Source organism: Eucyclogobius newberryi, unplaced genomic scaffold (assembly GCF_026437365.1).
Source record: "Eucyclogobius newberryi isolate DKJ021-1_F unplaced genomic scaffold, fEucNew1.0.hap1 SCAF_11, whole genome shotgun sequence".
In the NCBI taxonomy this organism is placed as follows: domain Eukaryota; kingdom Metazoa; phylum Chordata; class Actinopteri; order Gobiiformes; family Gobiidae; genus Eucyclogobius; species Eucyclogobius newberryi.
In genome coordinates this window covers 3237775-3255117 of record NW_027315735.1, presented here as the reverse complement: position 1 = coordinate 3255117, position 17343 = coordinate 3237775, and the positions used below count along the sequence as shown (strand labels likewise).

At 40.9% G+C, this 17343-nt stretch overlaps 1 protein-coding gene across 1 annotated transcript; it reads left to right on the top strand.

Moving 5' to 3' along the window:
- Positions 1-352: 352 nt before the first annotated feature.
- Positions 353-9914, top strand: LOC140346660 (cathepsin Z-like). The gene is made up of 6 exons (XM_072432828.1): positions 353-471; positions 1322-1485; positions 2558-2737; positions 4256-4406; positions 9523-9685; positions 9777-9914. The coding sequence occupies exons 1-6, from the start codon at positions 353-355 to the stop codon at positions 9900-9902; spliced, it is 903 nt and encodes a 300-aa protein (XP_072288929.1). The 3' UTR covers positions 9903-9914.
- Positions 9915-17343: the final 7429 nt, after the last annotated feature.

Sequence of the window (17343 nt, the reverse complement as noted above, 5' to 3'; positions counted from 1 at the left end):
AGAAACAACACACACACACACAAAAAGAAAGAGACCAGAGAGAACATAAGGAAATAAAAGGTAAAAGTAGAAAATAAAGTAGCGACATCATGAAAAAAAAGAGAAATTTGAGCATATTAAGTTCTGAATAATTGTCCCATTTTTTCCATTTGCTTTTTAAAATCCTCTGATCTGAATCAGAATCAAGCAGACTTCGCTGGTGCCGGGCGTCGCCCACTCAAACGCCCCAAACAAAGGTCTGACAGGCTCGTGCAGGTGAAATCAATAGCACCCAATTAGCCCGGGACACTGGCCTTTGTTCACCCTGTCAACCACATCCAGCTGCAGTCAGAGCTGTTTGTTGTCCTCCAACATGGCTAAGCTAGTCATTTTTACCTTATTGATTTTAACTGTAGCTGAAGGAAAACACACGCACAGATGGAACTCGGCGTGCTACAAACCGCTGCCCAGAAGACACGACTTTGGGGTGAAGTGAGTTGACCAGGTTCTTCTCCCTTTGCTCAGATGTCACGGATGGAAATGTGAAGCGAGAAATGTCTTTACCAGGAGGGTTTGTGAGCCAAGAGGGAGCAGGAAATGGTAGAAAATCTTTAGCAGATGACACGAGGGTTAATTAAACGATGGGAAGTAAGGTTGATCTCAGAATTTAGAAATGGTATTGCAGAGTACTTTTACTTTTAATGCAGTACTATCATATTTGAAGTTATTTATCAGTGGGTAAATGTCACGGTGATGGTCTTCACACGTCCAACAAGTGTGAGCAGCGCTTTAGAGAGAACAAATGGATAGTCTGACTAAAAGACTTCAGGTTAGTCATTTTAAGTCCTTTTTTAAATTACTTTTCCTTTATCATTTATCCATCTTCGTTGGTCATTAGTTTGCAATTATCTTTAGAGAATTTATTGTCTAGAGCAAAGTTGTCCATCACTTTCCATCGTAGTTTGCACAAATGCATTCTAATAAAGGAATATACAACTCTATCGTTTTCCCCTTCATAAAAATGGCGCCCGGCGTTGCTAATCAACTGCCCCCAACAGTGATAATTGGTCAATCACTACATTTCATTCCAATTTACCGAATAAAATGTTCTTTGAGTCATGTTTATGTCCCTTACTTTGCATGTACACTTAGTATTGAACTGATTAGTGGGTCATTCTTTCTTGACTAAATGTTTGGCCATTATGAGTCACAATGTGCCCTCTGTAACTGTGACTCTGTAACCTTTCTGGAAGAGTCTACCAACTGCAAGTCAAATGTACACATCAGTGGTTTTAACATATCAAAAAGTGTTGTCATTGCCTTCTTGTCTTGCCTCGACCAGGACAGAACCGCGCCCTCACGAGATCCTGAACCTGGCTGAGCTGCCCAAATCCTGGGACTGGAGGAACGTGAATGGGATGAACTACGCCAGCGCCACCAGGAACCAGCACATCCCCCAGTTCTGTGGCTCCTGCTGGGCCCACGGCAGCACCAGTGCCATGGCCGGTGGGTTAAGCAGTGTTTACAGATGCAATGCTGGATCAATACTTCTGAAGAGCCTGTAATTTAAGATTGAGGAGCTCCAGAAGAAGTATTAATCTGGTTTATGTTCATACTCTGGCTGTGGTTGGACAGCCTCATTCCAGACCCTTCTGCATTTGAACAGTGCAGAAGGGACTGGCTGGTCAGGCAAAGAGGTACTTTTCAAGTCGCTTTAGATATTTGTACCAAGTTTTCTTTTTTAATCTACTGAATAGTTATGATTTGACAATGAAAAACCTTACGCCTTTGTTTAAACTCAGGCAAATGTGCGAATTTGAGATTGCTTTTTATGCAGGTCTTTAGTTTATGCAGGTCTTTAGTTTACAAACGAACACTGATGTGAAACTATTGTAATGTATTAGAAAAACAAGCTGGTGTAAGGGGGGAGAGAAAAGATGTTTTGACTCTTTCAATCTGTGGACCTGATTTTAGAACTCCTGTTTCTTGACTACATTTAATTTATACAATATTAGAAAAACCTGAACATCTGTCACAAGCACTTTAAGCTTGCCGTGTCTTTAAAGTAATTTTGACCTTTATTATGCGATGGAGCTGCTTTAAGTTGCTCTGAATTTCCCTTGTGGATCAATAAACCTTAAGTAAAGCTGCATCTGATAGAAAGTTGAAACGACTCCATTACACGCACTGCTCTTAAACACATATCCGAGGTGATCAATTTAAAACGTGTTCTTCTTAATGTTATATTTTAGTTCACAATGACGTTAAACATTAGTTCCGAGCTTGAAAGGCAGTTTTAAACTCGATGTAAATTACTATCTGGGTTATTCAACTCTGGAAATAGTTTGTCTAGTGAGCCAATCGCCCAATTCCACTTACACTAATGAATTTGGAGCGTGCCCATTTGGACGGCGGTGCCGCTTGAGGGATGAGTGCGACTGTTTTACCAAGAATAGTGTATGCAAATGAAGGCCAAGACAAGCCAGCAGATGGGCCGCGCTGACATCACGTCATTAGAAACGACTTTTGTGGAAATAAACGACATGGTGGCGGTCTATTTTTGTGTTAATTTCTGAAGATCGCATCAACATAAAGAGGAAAGGGGTGTGGCCGTCCGCGTACCTGTCGGTGCAACATGTGATCGACTGCTCGCACGCCGGCGGCTGTCACGGAGGAGACCACGCCGCCGTCTGGGAGTACGCCCATAAACACGGAGTACCCGACGAGACGTGCAACAACTACCAGGCGATCGATCAAGGTACGGGAGCTGGGAGGGCTGGACTCATTTTTCTATTAACTTCTATTTATTTTTTTTAACCAAATAAAGTTGGAAATAGTGACTGAAGACCAACTACAATATTTCCAAATGGTGCATTCATGAAGCTCTGACATAATTTATTCTTTTGAAAATGTTCACAAATGGAAAAAAAGTGTTTTTACCCAGTTAAATAAAAGGTAATTAATAAATGTCATAAACCTCCTTTTTGTGTTTTAGAGTTAGTATAATTCAGTTTAACAATTATCTTCAAAATCCAATGACAATTATTTTTCATTGTCATCTATTTACAATTATTCCAATAAACTGTTGCAGCTCTTTGTCACATATTTTCAGATTAGGCTGGTTTATTATTAAAAAATGTTATGAAATGTTTGTTGCCCTTTTTTAAAACTCTCTTCATGTTCTTTAGCAACAGAAGCCAAAGGTCCTGTTTGACCACCACATGAGCTTTATTATACTGTTCTATATGTTCTATAGGAAAGTAACAGCATTATGCACTGCAGCAGTGTTTGGACCACTACTTTGTATTTGCCCTGAACCCTCTGCCTCAGTATGAAGTAATACTGTATAATATGCAGTTTAATGCTTTGCACTGTTAATATCTGCTCATGGAGCTGCACATTTAAAAATATATGGACACTGGGAATAACATTTTATTTAATTCTACTTGGATTAAGATTCATGGAAACTGTTGCATTTACTTTGCTTTATTTATGAGTTTCAGAATGAGAAATTAGAACTGTAACCATGGCAATTTAAAAACTAAATATTCAATGGAGAGAGAAGTCCTCTAATTGTTGCATAAAACAGGAAGCAGACATTTTTACCCATGTTGTTCTAAAAGGATTGTAGATCTGGGACTATAGTTATAATCCTATATTATAATAATGTAAAGATCCTGAAGCTTAGGACAAAAGAGAAATGTTTCGTTTTCATGACGCATTTAGACAACTGTAAAGTGTTTTTATAAACGGTAAAGGTTATTCTGCAGCTCTCAAAGTGCAATTTACATAAAATAATAGACCAATATTGAGTTTGAAAGTGCAAAAGATGTTAAGTACAGATGTACTTAGTTTGAAGGCTGAGAGGGTTTTATTCTGTTAGCCGGCCTTATTTAATACCGGGTACATTTCAATTGTATGACTTGCTAAAGAACCATTGGCGCAAAACATTAGACTGTCATAAAAACAGTCGGTGGCGTTACAGTTGATGGGATGGTGCTCTCTGGACTCTAACATTATGGAGAAAATGCATTAAATTATGTATGGGCCAATGTGTGAGTACTGAATATGCAAAATACTGATTCTTTCTTGGAAATATATAATTTTAAAAGATGTGTCTCATAAATTGTATTGGGGGGGCCCCCCCTGTTTTCTATGTGACCCCTATTAAGGCCTCGTCCACTTCTAACTCCAAGCTCCCAGAACCCCCCAGGGCCACTCGTGCACTTTTCTACTTTTTAATCAATGCATGTTTGACATTCTCGTACCTGCTCAGAATGCCAGCCCTTCACCCGCTGTGGGACCTGCAGCACCTTTGGACAGTGCCGTGAGGTGCACAACTACACTCTGTGGAGGGTGGGCGACTTCGGACCAATCCGGGGCCGACACAACATGATGGCTGAGATCCTGGCCAGAGGACCAATCAGGTTTGAGATTTACTGTGGCTACATCCCATTTGTCCAAATTCATGCGGTCTCTGCTTTGTCATTGGCTGTGGCTCTCGCCGTCAGGGCCCAGAAAAGGAGTCGAGGAGGTGCAGGTTGAGAATTGGGATTCAGCCAAAATGTCATCATCCAGAGATGATCTGCACAATCTTTGTCCATGAATCTCGTTTTGAGCATGTCGGCCCCGTCAAGTCGCTTTCTTACACGCTGGCATGTTGAGGCAGGTGCACTTCCCTTCACTGCCAGTAGTTGGAGTGCAAACACAAATCCTGATGAGGGAACGCCTTAAATCAAATCAAATCAATTTTATTTTTGTAAGGCCCAAAATCACAACAACAGTTGCCTCTGAGGGCCACAGGGAGAAATGAATCAACAATGTCTGTGGTGGCGATGGAGTCAGACAATGTCTGTGGTGGCGAGGGACGATGTCCCAGGGTCCTCTGTCCTTAGACTCTCTTTCTCGGCCAGGAAAAACTACAAAAAAAAAAAAAAAACTCTTTGGGAAAAAAGCGTAGAAACCTGGAGGAGTTCCAGTGAAGGAGAGATCCGACTCTCACTGACGGACAGACGGACACGAGGAGACTGGAGCTGGACCCACTCTTCAGGCAGATGAGGGACCGACTGAGGCGAACTGGACCCACTCTTCAGGCAGATGAGGGACCGACTGAGGCGAACTGGACCCACTCTTCAGGCAGATGAGGGACCGACTGAGGCGAGCTGGACCCACTCTTCAGGCAGATGAGGGAGGGACCACTTCACCAGGAGAGGGACATCTGGGTCCACAGGTCCTCAGGAGTGAGAGAAAGAAAAAGAAGGCGGTGAACAGTTTGCAAGTGGAATCAAAAAATAAATATTGTTATAAATAAATATTGCATAAGTAGTCAGAAGAAGAAGAGGATAGTGCTCAAGCTGTAATACTTCCCCCAGCATAGTTACTCCTAGGGCAGCGTAGCTAAAGCTGTGGGTTTATGTTTCTGTTCCTAACTACTCTGACCATAAGCGATTTCGAAGAGGAACGTTTTAAGCCTGGACTTGAATGAAGAGACTGTCAGCATATTTAACATGGGTCGGGAGCTGATTCCATAACACAGGAGCTTGGTAGCTAAACGCTCTACCTCCTACAGTACTTTTAGAGACTCTTGGCACCACCAGAAGGCCGGCATTCTGAGAGCGAAGAGCTCTGTTTGGATGATATGGTTCTATAGGATCTTTGAGGTAGGATGGGGCCATGTCATTTATGGCTTTGTAGGTCAAGAGTAGAATTTTGAATTTAATTCTAGACTCGACGGGGAGCCAGTGAAGAGACTTCAGCACTGTCGTAATGTGCTCTCTTCTTTTTGTTCCTGTTAGTAATCTTGCTGCTGCATTTTGAACCAGTTGAAAGCTTTTTATGGGGCTTTTAGGACACGCTGCAAGCAGGGAGTTACAGTAGTCTAATCTAGTCGTTACAAATGCATGGATACGTTTTTCAGCTTCACTTTTAGGCAGGATTCTTCTGATTTTGGCTCTTGTTGCGCAAATGGAAATAGGCTGTTTTACAAGCTTGATTTATATGAGCTTTAAATGAGAGCTCCTGGTCAAATAAGACTCCAAGGTTTCTTACAGTAGAACTGGAGGCTACACTGACATTGTCCAGTGTGACTATCTGCTCAGATAGAGAGTCTCGTAGATGCTTAGGGCCAAGCACAATGACCTTGGTTTTTTCAGGGTTAAGAAGCAGGTAGTTAAGTGTCATCCAGGTTTTTATCTCCTTCACACAAGTACTAAGTCTGTCTACTTGATCGCTCTGATCAGGTTTCATTGATAAATACAGCTGAGTGTCATCTGCATAGCAGTGGAAGTTAATGTCATGCTTTCTGATAATGTTGCCTAATGGCAGCATATAAAGAGTAAACAGAATTGGACCGAGTACCGAACCCTGTGGCACACCGTAAATTACTTTAGAGCTTGGTGAGGAGCTCTTGTTTACATTAACAAATTGGAACCTATCAGATAAATAGGAATTAAACCAGCTGAGGGCTGTTACTCCAACACCTACATCACATTCTAACCTCTGCAGTAGAATGTTGTGGTCAATGGTGTCAAACGCTGCGCTGAGGTCCAACAGAACCAGGATTGAGACCAGTCCATCGTCAGCGGCTAATAACAAATCATTTGTGACTTTAACTAGTGCAGTTTCAGTGCTGTGGTGGGCTCTGAACCCTGACTGGAAAACTTCAAATAAGTTATTGTCCTGCAGGTGGCGACAAAGCTGTTTTACTACAACTTTTTCAAGGATTTTAGAGACGAAGGGAAGATTTGAAATGGGTCTGTAGTTTACCAATAGATCGGGATCTAGATTAGGCTTTTTCAGAAGAGGTTTAATGACGTCATGTTTGAAGGACTGTGGAACATAGCCACTTTGGAGTGAAGTATTTATTATATTAAGAATAGGGTCTATAATTAGGGGGAGAATGTCTTTGAGGAGCTTGGAATGGGGTCTAGGACACAAGTTGAGCTTTTAGAGGACATAATGGCTGAAGTTATCTCTGCTTGATCAACAGCTGTGAACCTTTCTAAGTTTACAGGTGGATTTATATGGGACGTTAGATTTACAGCTTGGGCTAGTTCAGGGCTAATAGCGGGGGTAATTTCATCTAATTTATCTCTGATTGTTTTTATTTTATTGTTAAAAAATAGGAGGAAATCATCAGAGCTAAGTGTAGCTGGGATTGAGGGCTCTACTGCACTGTGACAGTTTGTTAGCCTAGCTACAGTGCTGAAAAGGAATTTAGTGTTACTTTTGTTGACTTCTATTAGATTTGAATAATATCTGGTTTGGGCCTTACGCAGAGCCTGCTTATAGGACAGCAGGAAACTTTTCCATGCTTTTAGGGATTCTTCGGTGTGAGAGCGACGAAATAATCCCTCTAACTTTCTAACTCTTTGTTTATGTGAACGCAGTTCTTGGTTGTACCATGGGGAGGCGCGCTTTGGCCTAATGACCTTCTGTTTTAACGGCGCGACAACGTCAAGAGAAGACTTCAGAGAATTCATGGTCAAGTCGACACATTGATCACTTAAACTGGGACTAAAGCTGTTCTCAGCAGGATGACATGTCACTTAATATTGGCTCTATTATTTCTTTGAATTTTGAGAGATTTTTCAGATATTGTCCTTTTCATTATAACTATTTTGTGGGACTGGATGATCTTTAAGAATAAACTGAAAGGTAATTAGGAAATGATCTGACAATATAGGGTTTTGAGGGAGGACAATGAGGTCACTAATCTCTGTTCCATACGTTAGGACAAGATCCAGAGTCTTCTTATGGGTGTGAATTTGTTTATTTACATTCTGAGTGAAACCAATGCTGTCTAACAAGGCGCTGAAGGCATTACTGAGAGCGTCATCACTCATGTTCACGTGGATATTAAAGTCTCCAACTATAACTATTTTATCCCAGGCTAACACTAAGTTTGATATAAAGTCAGAAAACTCTGTTAAAAACTCTGAGTAGGGACCAGGAGGTCGGTAGATAACTATGAACAAAATTCCTTTTTGGTTTTTCATATTTGGACATGTGATCGACAGCATAAGGATTTCAAATGAGTGAAATGCATTGTTAGTTTTAGGGCTCATGAGTAGGCTTGAGTGGGAGATCACTGCCACACCACCACCTCGGCCTGTGCTCCTGGCAGTCTGAAAGTTAACATGGCTGGGTGGGGTGGACTCATTTAGTCTGACGTAGTCGTCTTGTTGAAGCCACGTTTCAGTTAGAGCTAGAAGATCTATGTTATAGTCACTAATTAATTCATTAAGAGCGATTTGGAGGAAATTGCTCTAATGTTTAGCAGTCCACATTTTACGTGTTCATTTGTGTATTTGTGTCATTTGTGATTGTTATTTTCCTTAAGTTATTTGGTCTGACGCCTGAAATATTTTTTCTGAGATGTGACTTTTTGGCATTATTTGTACGAGGGACACGAGGGACACACACAGTCTCTGTCTTGAATTTGAACACTTCACATGTAACAGAACGGGCGAGAGTTCAGCGACAGAGGAGCGTCTTGAACTGCTGCTCTGCACCTGGGGCTCATCCCTAGATGGTCACTTAACACGACTAAGACTATCGGTCAAATTCCGAACTAATAGGGATGTACCCTCCGAAGTCGGATGGATGCCATCCCTGCGTATGAGCCCGGGCTTTCCCCAAAACGCACTCCAGTTATCAATAAAGACAACGTTGTTTTGAGGGCACCATCTGGATAACCAGTTGTTGAATGCTGAGAGACGGCTGTACAATTCAGCATTGATCCGATTGGGCAGGGGACCAGAAAATATTAGTGTCTGACATCGACTTCGCTAGGTCACACACCGCGGCTACTTGAACTTTGAGCACCTCTGATTGTCTCCGCCGGGCGTCGTTACCGCCTGCGTGAACCACGACTCGCCGGAAACGGGTCCTGCTCCGCTTTAAGATCCTTAGGTTTCCTTCGATGTCACCCATTCTGGCCCCCGGGTAACACCTAACGCTAGCAGCTGGCAGCTTCACGTCTCTAACAATAGAACTCCCGATTACAAGAGTTTCTCTCGTGTGTTCAGCGGGCGTGTGATCGCTGAGGGGAGAAAACCTATTATAGACATGAAGCTCACGGCGCTCTGAGGTTCGGCGTTTAGCGCCTTGTCCCCTCCGAACTGTCACAAAATGGTTCCTGGTCTAGTCCCGGCTGCACGGTAGACGCTGAGGGGCTGAGCTCGGCCTTACTGCTACTGCTAATGCTAATGCTACGCCCTGCAGCACGGTCCGGTAGCCCTCGCGCTAAAACCGAACTATAACTGGACTTAAGCTCCTCTAAACAGCGGATCTGCGCTTCTAACTCCGTACTGACGCCTTACTGATGGTGTGATATAGACTAAAGCAATATTTTAAGTTGAAAAACATGAGATGCCAGAGTAAAGGTACTTTAAAGGTCAATAACAAAAGTAATGCATAATTTAACCTTCAAAGCTTATTAAAATACTGTTCTAAAATGTAATGGCTGGGCTTGAACCTTTAATAGAATACTGTTAACGTGTAATTGTATTTCCACATCTTAATTCAACTTCTTTCTTTTAGCTGTGGAATTATGGCCACTGAAATGTTTGAAGCGTACAGCGGCGGCCTGTACTCTGAACACGTGACCCGCCCGTCCATAAACCACATTGTGTCAGTGGCCGGCTGGGGCGTGGAGAACGGCACGCAGTACTGGATCCTCCGAAACTCCTGGGGCGAGCCTTGGGTGAGCTGGAACTTCTGCCTCAGCGCCTTTTAGAGCGGTGCATACATTTCTAACCCAAGTGACACGCTCTTTCTGCTTCTTGTCCCTGAAGGGCGAGAGTGGCTGGGCCAGGATTGTAACAAGTGCCTACAAAGGTGGAAGTGGGAGCAAATATAACCTGGCTTTGGAGGAGGACTGCATGTACGGAGACGTCATCGTGCCGCTGGCCTATCAGTAAAGACATTGAAATGCGTGCTCAATGAACAGTTGCTGCAAAGTTCAAAATTCTGTCTTTCAAGTTTTAAAGGAAAAATGATCAATGTCGACCACGATTTTGGTTCGAGAACATTGTCATTCAACGTTTTCATTTAGAGCATCAGCAGTGGGTTTCTTGGTGTTTAAATGACACAAAGAAAAGGTGTTTTCCTCTTTTTTAATATCATTACAACATGAAATAAGATGACCTTTATAGTTTTGCTCATATCTTCGTTGATTAATCAGGATCATTAATCATGAGAGGGTGGCTGCCTTGTGGAAAAATGTTTTGCAGTAAGATACAAATAATCTATCACTGATACATTTACTAGATATAAGATTAAAAGCTGTTGAGCTTGATTACATTGTAAAAACTGTAAAACACGTTGGACACAAAACCCTGCGTTCCCTTTTGCATGAATAACTTTAGTGGTTAAGCAGCCATTATTCGTCTCTATGGAGATATTTTCAACCATAAGGAAATAAATCCATGACTAATATATTTAATGCTAGACTGTGGAATTTCCAATAAAGATGCAAATTCTCCACCCGAAAACAAAATGACATTTTCTACAAGTCTGAACCAGAGCTGGAGTTTAATTGGGGGCCCCAAACCTCACCTAAATGTGGCAACAGACGAGTGGTGAAAATTGGGGAAAGGAAGAGCGTCTCCACCTGAGACTGTTTGACCCACAAACCTGCATTTGGTTCACCGCTCTATGCAAATACAAGGGCAATCATGGTCTGGTTTGATAAAAGTTGTGAAATTAACAGCGGTCTCCCGGGGAAACGGAACAAAGAATGTCGGCTGGATTGCAGTTCTTGCAGGAAATGTATGACAAATTACAAATTGAGGTCATGCTATAAGGGAATCAATTCAAAACACCTTTTCCTTTGTGTGGAGGGAGCTGTTATTTCACTGTTGTTGGGTCATTTCAATAAATTATTTAATGGTGAAGCTCTGGTTTTTATTTTCCCCATGTTAAAAGGCACCATTTATAATTGATAGTAACAGTGATGCAGTACACAAATGTTCTACTGCATTTGACCCGTCCTTCCAGGGGAATCAACGTGAAAACCACTGCTTTATTATAGCTCCTGTTTTGTATCTAAAGGTCAGTGTTTTGACTCCAGCTCTACTGCGTTCATATTGTCGTCCTTGGGCATTTCGCATCCTGCCTGGGTGAATGTGCTGTGTTTGTTTGCAGTGGTTGGAGAGGCACTTGGTCAAAATTGACGGACTTGTTTTGGTGGGTTTATTGTATCTGCCCAGACCACGAGACCATAGTGCTTTTAAATTGTGTTTCCGAGTTACCATGGGAGCATATGCAGTCATGGGAGTTGAATTTGTAGGCATCTAAGTACATTTTGCAGTGGATATGTTCTACTTTTACTTCGCAACATTTGAGAGCAGATACAGTACATGTTCATTCTAATACAAGCTTTAGTTTTTCTTTCTTCTACAGCGCAGTACGAATGTCTTCACAGCACGACACATTATGTAACGTTACAGGCTTATTCCAAAAAGGATTAAATTCATCATTTGCCTAAAAAATCTACAAACAATACCACATAATGACAACTTAAATGAAGGCTGTTGGAGTTCTTTGCAGTTTCTTTTGCAATTTCTACTACTTGAGTGGAGTCCACCTGTGGGGAATTCAGGTGCCTGGGCCTGATTTGGACAAACACACTGGTCTATAAAAGGTCTCACAGTTAAAAGTGATTTCAGAGCACAAACCAAGCCATAAAGTCCAAGATATTGTCTGTTGACCTCCGAGACAGGATTGTATCAAGGCACAGATCTGGGCAAGGTTCCTCTGAGCACAGTGGACTCCATCATCCGTAAAAGGTAAAAAAATTGGAACCACCAAGACTCTTCTAGAGCTGGGCAATCGCAGAAGAAGGGCCTTAGTCAGGTGACCAAGAACCCGAGGGTCAGTCTGACAGATCTCCACCATGTCTCTGTGCAGAGAGGAGAAGAACAACCATCTCTGCAGCACTCCACCATCAGCCCTGTGTGGTGGAGGCACATGACGGCCCCCTGGAGTTTGCAAAAAAGGCCCTTGAAGGACTTGAGAGGTTCTGCACAGAGGAAGGGGAGAAACTGCCAAAAACTGGTGTGTCCAGCTTGTAGCATTAAACACAAAAGGACCTGAGGCTGTAATTAGTGCCAAAGGTGCCAAAGTATTGAACAAAGGGCTTTTTTCCCCCACAAATATATAATTTAGCAAAGAATTCAAACAGCCTTCTGTCACAATGTCGTCATGGGGTATTGTTTGAGGCTTATAATGCATTTTTTATATATATATATATATATATATATATATGGCTGTATAATATAATAGACTAAACAACTTGTCTTTTGTCTTTGCCTTGTCTTTTTTTGGTTCACACTTATCTTCCTCTTTCTTTTCTTCCAAACAAGAACCCCTCATCACCGATTGGCTCTCCATCCCTCTGCAGATAAACAGCACCAGCCCTCTCATTGACTGACACGCTGTATTAGCCCGAGCCACGCCCTGCTCTTACGCTCAACTTAATCACCCCGTTATCTACAACGGCAAACCCGGCACCACGGCAATGTCAGTCCCTCAAGTTAACGTGTGTTTACAAAAGAACACATTTCTTTGTTGCGCGACGGGGGAAAAGAAAAGACAAAGCCTACACTTAGACTTTTTTAGTTCTGGGAATGGAAGAATAATCAAAAGGCATAAACACACGCCGCCGCTGTGCTTTGGTGCTGATATGAAATTGCATCCTATTAACTTTGCTTTCTATTCAACATCTCTGGGGACGAACAAAGGATAATCAAAGCAACGTCGGGAAAAGGAGTCGCGCCAAAACAAACGGGGGGAAAAAACTAACTTAAAAGCGAAGTAGTGTTGTCCACGCAAGGCAAATATTGAACATAATTTGCTTGCTCAATGTTTGTAAGATCAAGCTTCCACCCCAGAGCAATCTTTCACGTGAAATCAAATTTGCGAGCTGATTAAATTCCGTGCATGTTTCCTCATTTGCATAATCGCAAACACAGTTCTAATGGCGGAGTTCGAACACACGTGGTACATAGACTTTAAGCGGGTGAATAATAGGGGAGTAAAGGGGCGGGGTTTCGGTGAAATGTACATAAAGCCGTTTCATACTTGGTGATTCAGCATTCATCTTCATTACTGTAATCAATATGGCAAAATGGATTTTTCAGCAATTCCTACAAAGTCATTATGTATTGTGTGCGTGATCAATACTTTTGTGGGGAACAGCAGCGCGGAGAGGGAGCTGGAGCGGATGGTGGCACTCAGGCGTGGAGATCAAATACATTAAGAGAATGTGCATTTAGGTTTAGTACATGCGAGTAAAAAGAGCAAAATGCATTGTTTGTGTTCGGGTATCAAGCTATTTTCATATATTATCAATGAATTATATTATTAACTCTTCAAAATGCATGCGTTTGTGCATAAAACAGATACAACTGATCTTTTTATTTTTGCGCTGCCCATTTTAGAGACTTTTAATTGGCACAGATTCTTTGTTTTTCGACAAAAATAAAACTGCTGTTTGCGTCTTCTGGAATTACTAATTGGTGACACAAAACACTAGTTAATTTCCAAATACTATCTTTTTCCTTTTGTCATGCACAAACAAAGGCATTTCCGTGTTTTGCATCATCCTTTGTGTTTTCAAACTCCTGTTGTAGCATTTTAAAGGCGCTGTACCTGATTTTAACTGTTTAATCTCAAGCAGAACAGAACTAGAATACGGGGGAAACAAAAAAGAGAAAATGTAAATGTAATGGGTTTTACAGAGAGCCAATGAATGAACATAGCGTTGTCTCCAATGCCACTACAGCCACTTAGGAGCCTCTTTACCTTGAAATAACATGAATGCAAAGACTTATAATGTCTTTATTCACCACATGAAAAGACCTTCTGCCTGAAAAGACATGAGTGCTTAGACACCTCAAACTCTTGAAGTAGTTGTCATGCTTATAAAATAGATTGAAAATACATATAATAAGATAAGATAAGCCTTTATTTGTCCCACAATGGGGAAATTCCAGTGTTGCAACACAAAGTAGGTACAGAAGTAAATAATAAAAAACAGATAACTTATAAAAAACCTCTTATACTATATAATAATAACAATAGTGACACTCTTATTTACAGCTGTTATATGGACAGAAAATATTGCACCAAGATGATTGACGTATGCCAAAGTATTGCACATGAGTATGACAGTATTGCACATGAGTATGACAGTATTGCACATGAGTATGACAGTATTGCACATGAGTATGACAGTATTGCACATGAGTATGACAGTATTGCACATGAGTTTGACAGTATTGCACATGAGTATGACAGTATTGCACATGAGTATGACAGTATTGCACATGAGTATTGCACATGAGTATGACAGTATTGCACATGAGTATGACAGTATTGCACATGAGTATGACAGTATTGCACATGAGTATGACAGTATTGCACATGAGTATGACAGTATTGCACATGAGTATGACAGTATTGCACATGAGTTCAGGACTAACAGTGTTTGTTGTAAAGTCTGACAGCAGCAGAAGGAAAAGACGGAATCCACTTTGTCTTAAGTCTGCTATTACATGTGAACAATTGACCTTTGAAAGTTCAGTCCAGCTTCAGGTTTGGCGATACAAACATGTCTAGAAGATTAAATGAACTATCCGCTAATGATTCAAACCATGTTCTAGCCTGTAGCATCGCATGGAATTAGCTTTTGTTTGGGGCTTTACATAATCCTTCAAATGCATTCAAATCTTCAAGGCCATTGACCGTTCAGGCAGAAAGATAATCTACAAAACATGCCTGAATTGTAAATCAAGAAATGTATTAAGAAAAACTACTCGACAAGACTTTACTGTAACAATAATAATCACACATTCTTTACAAAACACATAAATCTGACATATTTTTACACCTGAAAGCAATAACTGCATCTTTGTTTGCCAAGAACTAGTCCTTGATCACTCCGTAGAGAATGAAGTCCAAGATAAATCATTAAGAATTAAGTATCAGAGCAGGATTAGCCTCACGAGCTAGCATAAATCAGGCATTAACATAGTACTAACTTCAGCAGAAAACATGTGCAGCCTGATTTACATCCCATAATACATCTTAAACTCACACCTTATGCGTTATAAGACGTTGCCTTATTGCTAATGAATGCACGCAGGAAATGGGATTGCACTGCTCGCTTGGATGTTCATTTTTGCAATTGTTTTTCAATGTGTTAGAATTCATATGAAATTAATTAGCTGTTACTTTTTAATATCAAGAAACATGCAAGCGTAAAGAAACAATCATAGATTGTCTCACTTTTGTTGCTTACTAACTGCTAATACTTTTGGTTGTTGTGTTCATTCACTTCTCACTCTCTGGTGGTAAGCTGCTTCTGCTGCCACATCTGCCCTGGGGCAGACTCTGTAGATCACCAGCAATCACTCATGCACACACCTCATACACACTATATATATATATATATATATATATATATATATATATATATATATATATATATATATATCATATATATCATATATATATATATATATATATATATCATATATATCATATATATATATATATATATATATATATATATATCTCATATATATATCATATATATATCATATATATATCATATATATATCATATATATATATATATATATATATGAAATTTCCCCATGTGTGGACAATAAAGACATATCTTCTTTCTCCCTTTTAATTAATAGATAAATAATAATCAGATTCTCCAATACACTACGTTAATAAAGATTTTGAATCATTATGAGACGATGGTTAAATCATAATAAATTGTAATTTATTGATGTGAAGTTTGACTCATTATAGTCCATTTAGTTGCAGAAATCCGCTTTTCTTGTCAATCTGGAGCTTTGCTCTAATCTGGAGCAATTTTTTTTTATAATTTTTACATCCACATGAACAAAAATAATCCACAACCTCTGAAAATGGTAAAGATGGTTAATTAATGCAGACGCCGTTTAAATGCATATTATGCCTGATGCATCACTGGTCTATAGTTCTTGAAGTACATAAAGAAGACATATTGTACTTTCTGTTTATTACTTAGTCAATAACCACACCATTAGTATGTAGTAATGGAAATGGGATCATCGACTTCAGTTAAAAATGCAGAATTGTTAAGTCTTGCTCTCGCATTTTGGCCTGAACATTCTTTTGATGATGAGGGAACAGTGACATAACCTGGTAAAGCTTCATTTGCATAACATGTCTCCTACAAATATTGTATGTAAACATGTTAATTTTCTATATTCGACCATCTTTACACAATAATTCAGTTGTAATATTGATGTGGTGATATTATTTGGTGGGAGAGGCTTCCACCAACCAATAAATGACCACACAAGCCAGTGAAAGAAATATATGCACTTTGTTGCATTACTAGTGCATATTAAACTGTGTCGAAATATATAATCTTTTTACAGCAACCAATCTGTCCCTTTGAAAATCTGTGTTTTTATTTGGCTCACAATCCCAGTTTTCCCATGGCACGATTGTAACAATGACAGTACTTTAAATGAGAGCGGAAAAATGCTCGATCTCCAGCAGCAATTTGGCATCATAATGAGTTCTCTGCCGCACGCGGTTAATTACCACGGTTCTAACGGGGAGCGGTTGGACCATAAAATATTCAAATGAAAGTTGTGGTTTTAGCAATTATGGTGGAAGGAACTAGAACGAAACTGCTCCAGTGGCACAGATGTGAAACGCACTGTCAAAGGCTCGTTTTTTCAGACCAGAATGTGATTGTTTTTGATACATAAATCCTCCAGTCTTCGTCAGAGCTTCGTCAGAGCTTCGTCAGGGCTTCGTCAGGGCTTTGTCAGAGCTTCGTCAGAGCTTCGTCAGAGCTTCGTCAGACTTTCGTCAGAGTTTCGTCAGGGCTTCGTCAGGGCTTCGTCAGGGCTTCGTCAGAGCTTCGTCAGAGCTTCGTCAGACTTTCGTCAGAGTTTCGTCAGAGCTTCGTCAGGGCTTCGTCAGAGTTTCGTCAGGGCTTCGTCAGGGCTTCGTCAGAGCTTCGTCAGACTTTCGTCAGAGCTTCGTCAGAGCTTCGTCAGAGCTTCGTCAGAGCTTCGTCAGAGTTTCGTCAGAGCTTCGTCAGAGCTTCGTCAGACTTTCGTCAGAGTTTCGTCAGAGCTTCGTCAGGGCTTCGTCAGAGCTTCGTCAGGGCTTCGTCAGAGCTTCGTCAGAGCTTCGTCAGAGTTTCGTCAGAGCTGCGTCAGCGCTTCGTCAGAGTTTCGTCAGAGCTTCGTCAGAGCTTCGTCAGAGCTTCGTCAGAGCTTCGTCAGGGCTTCGTCAGGGCTTCGTCAGAGCTTCGTCAGAGCTTCGTCAGAGCTTCGTC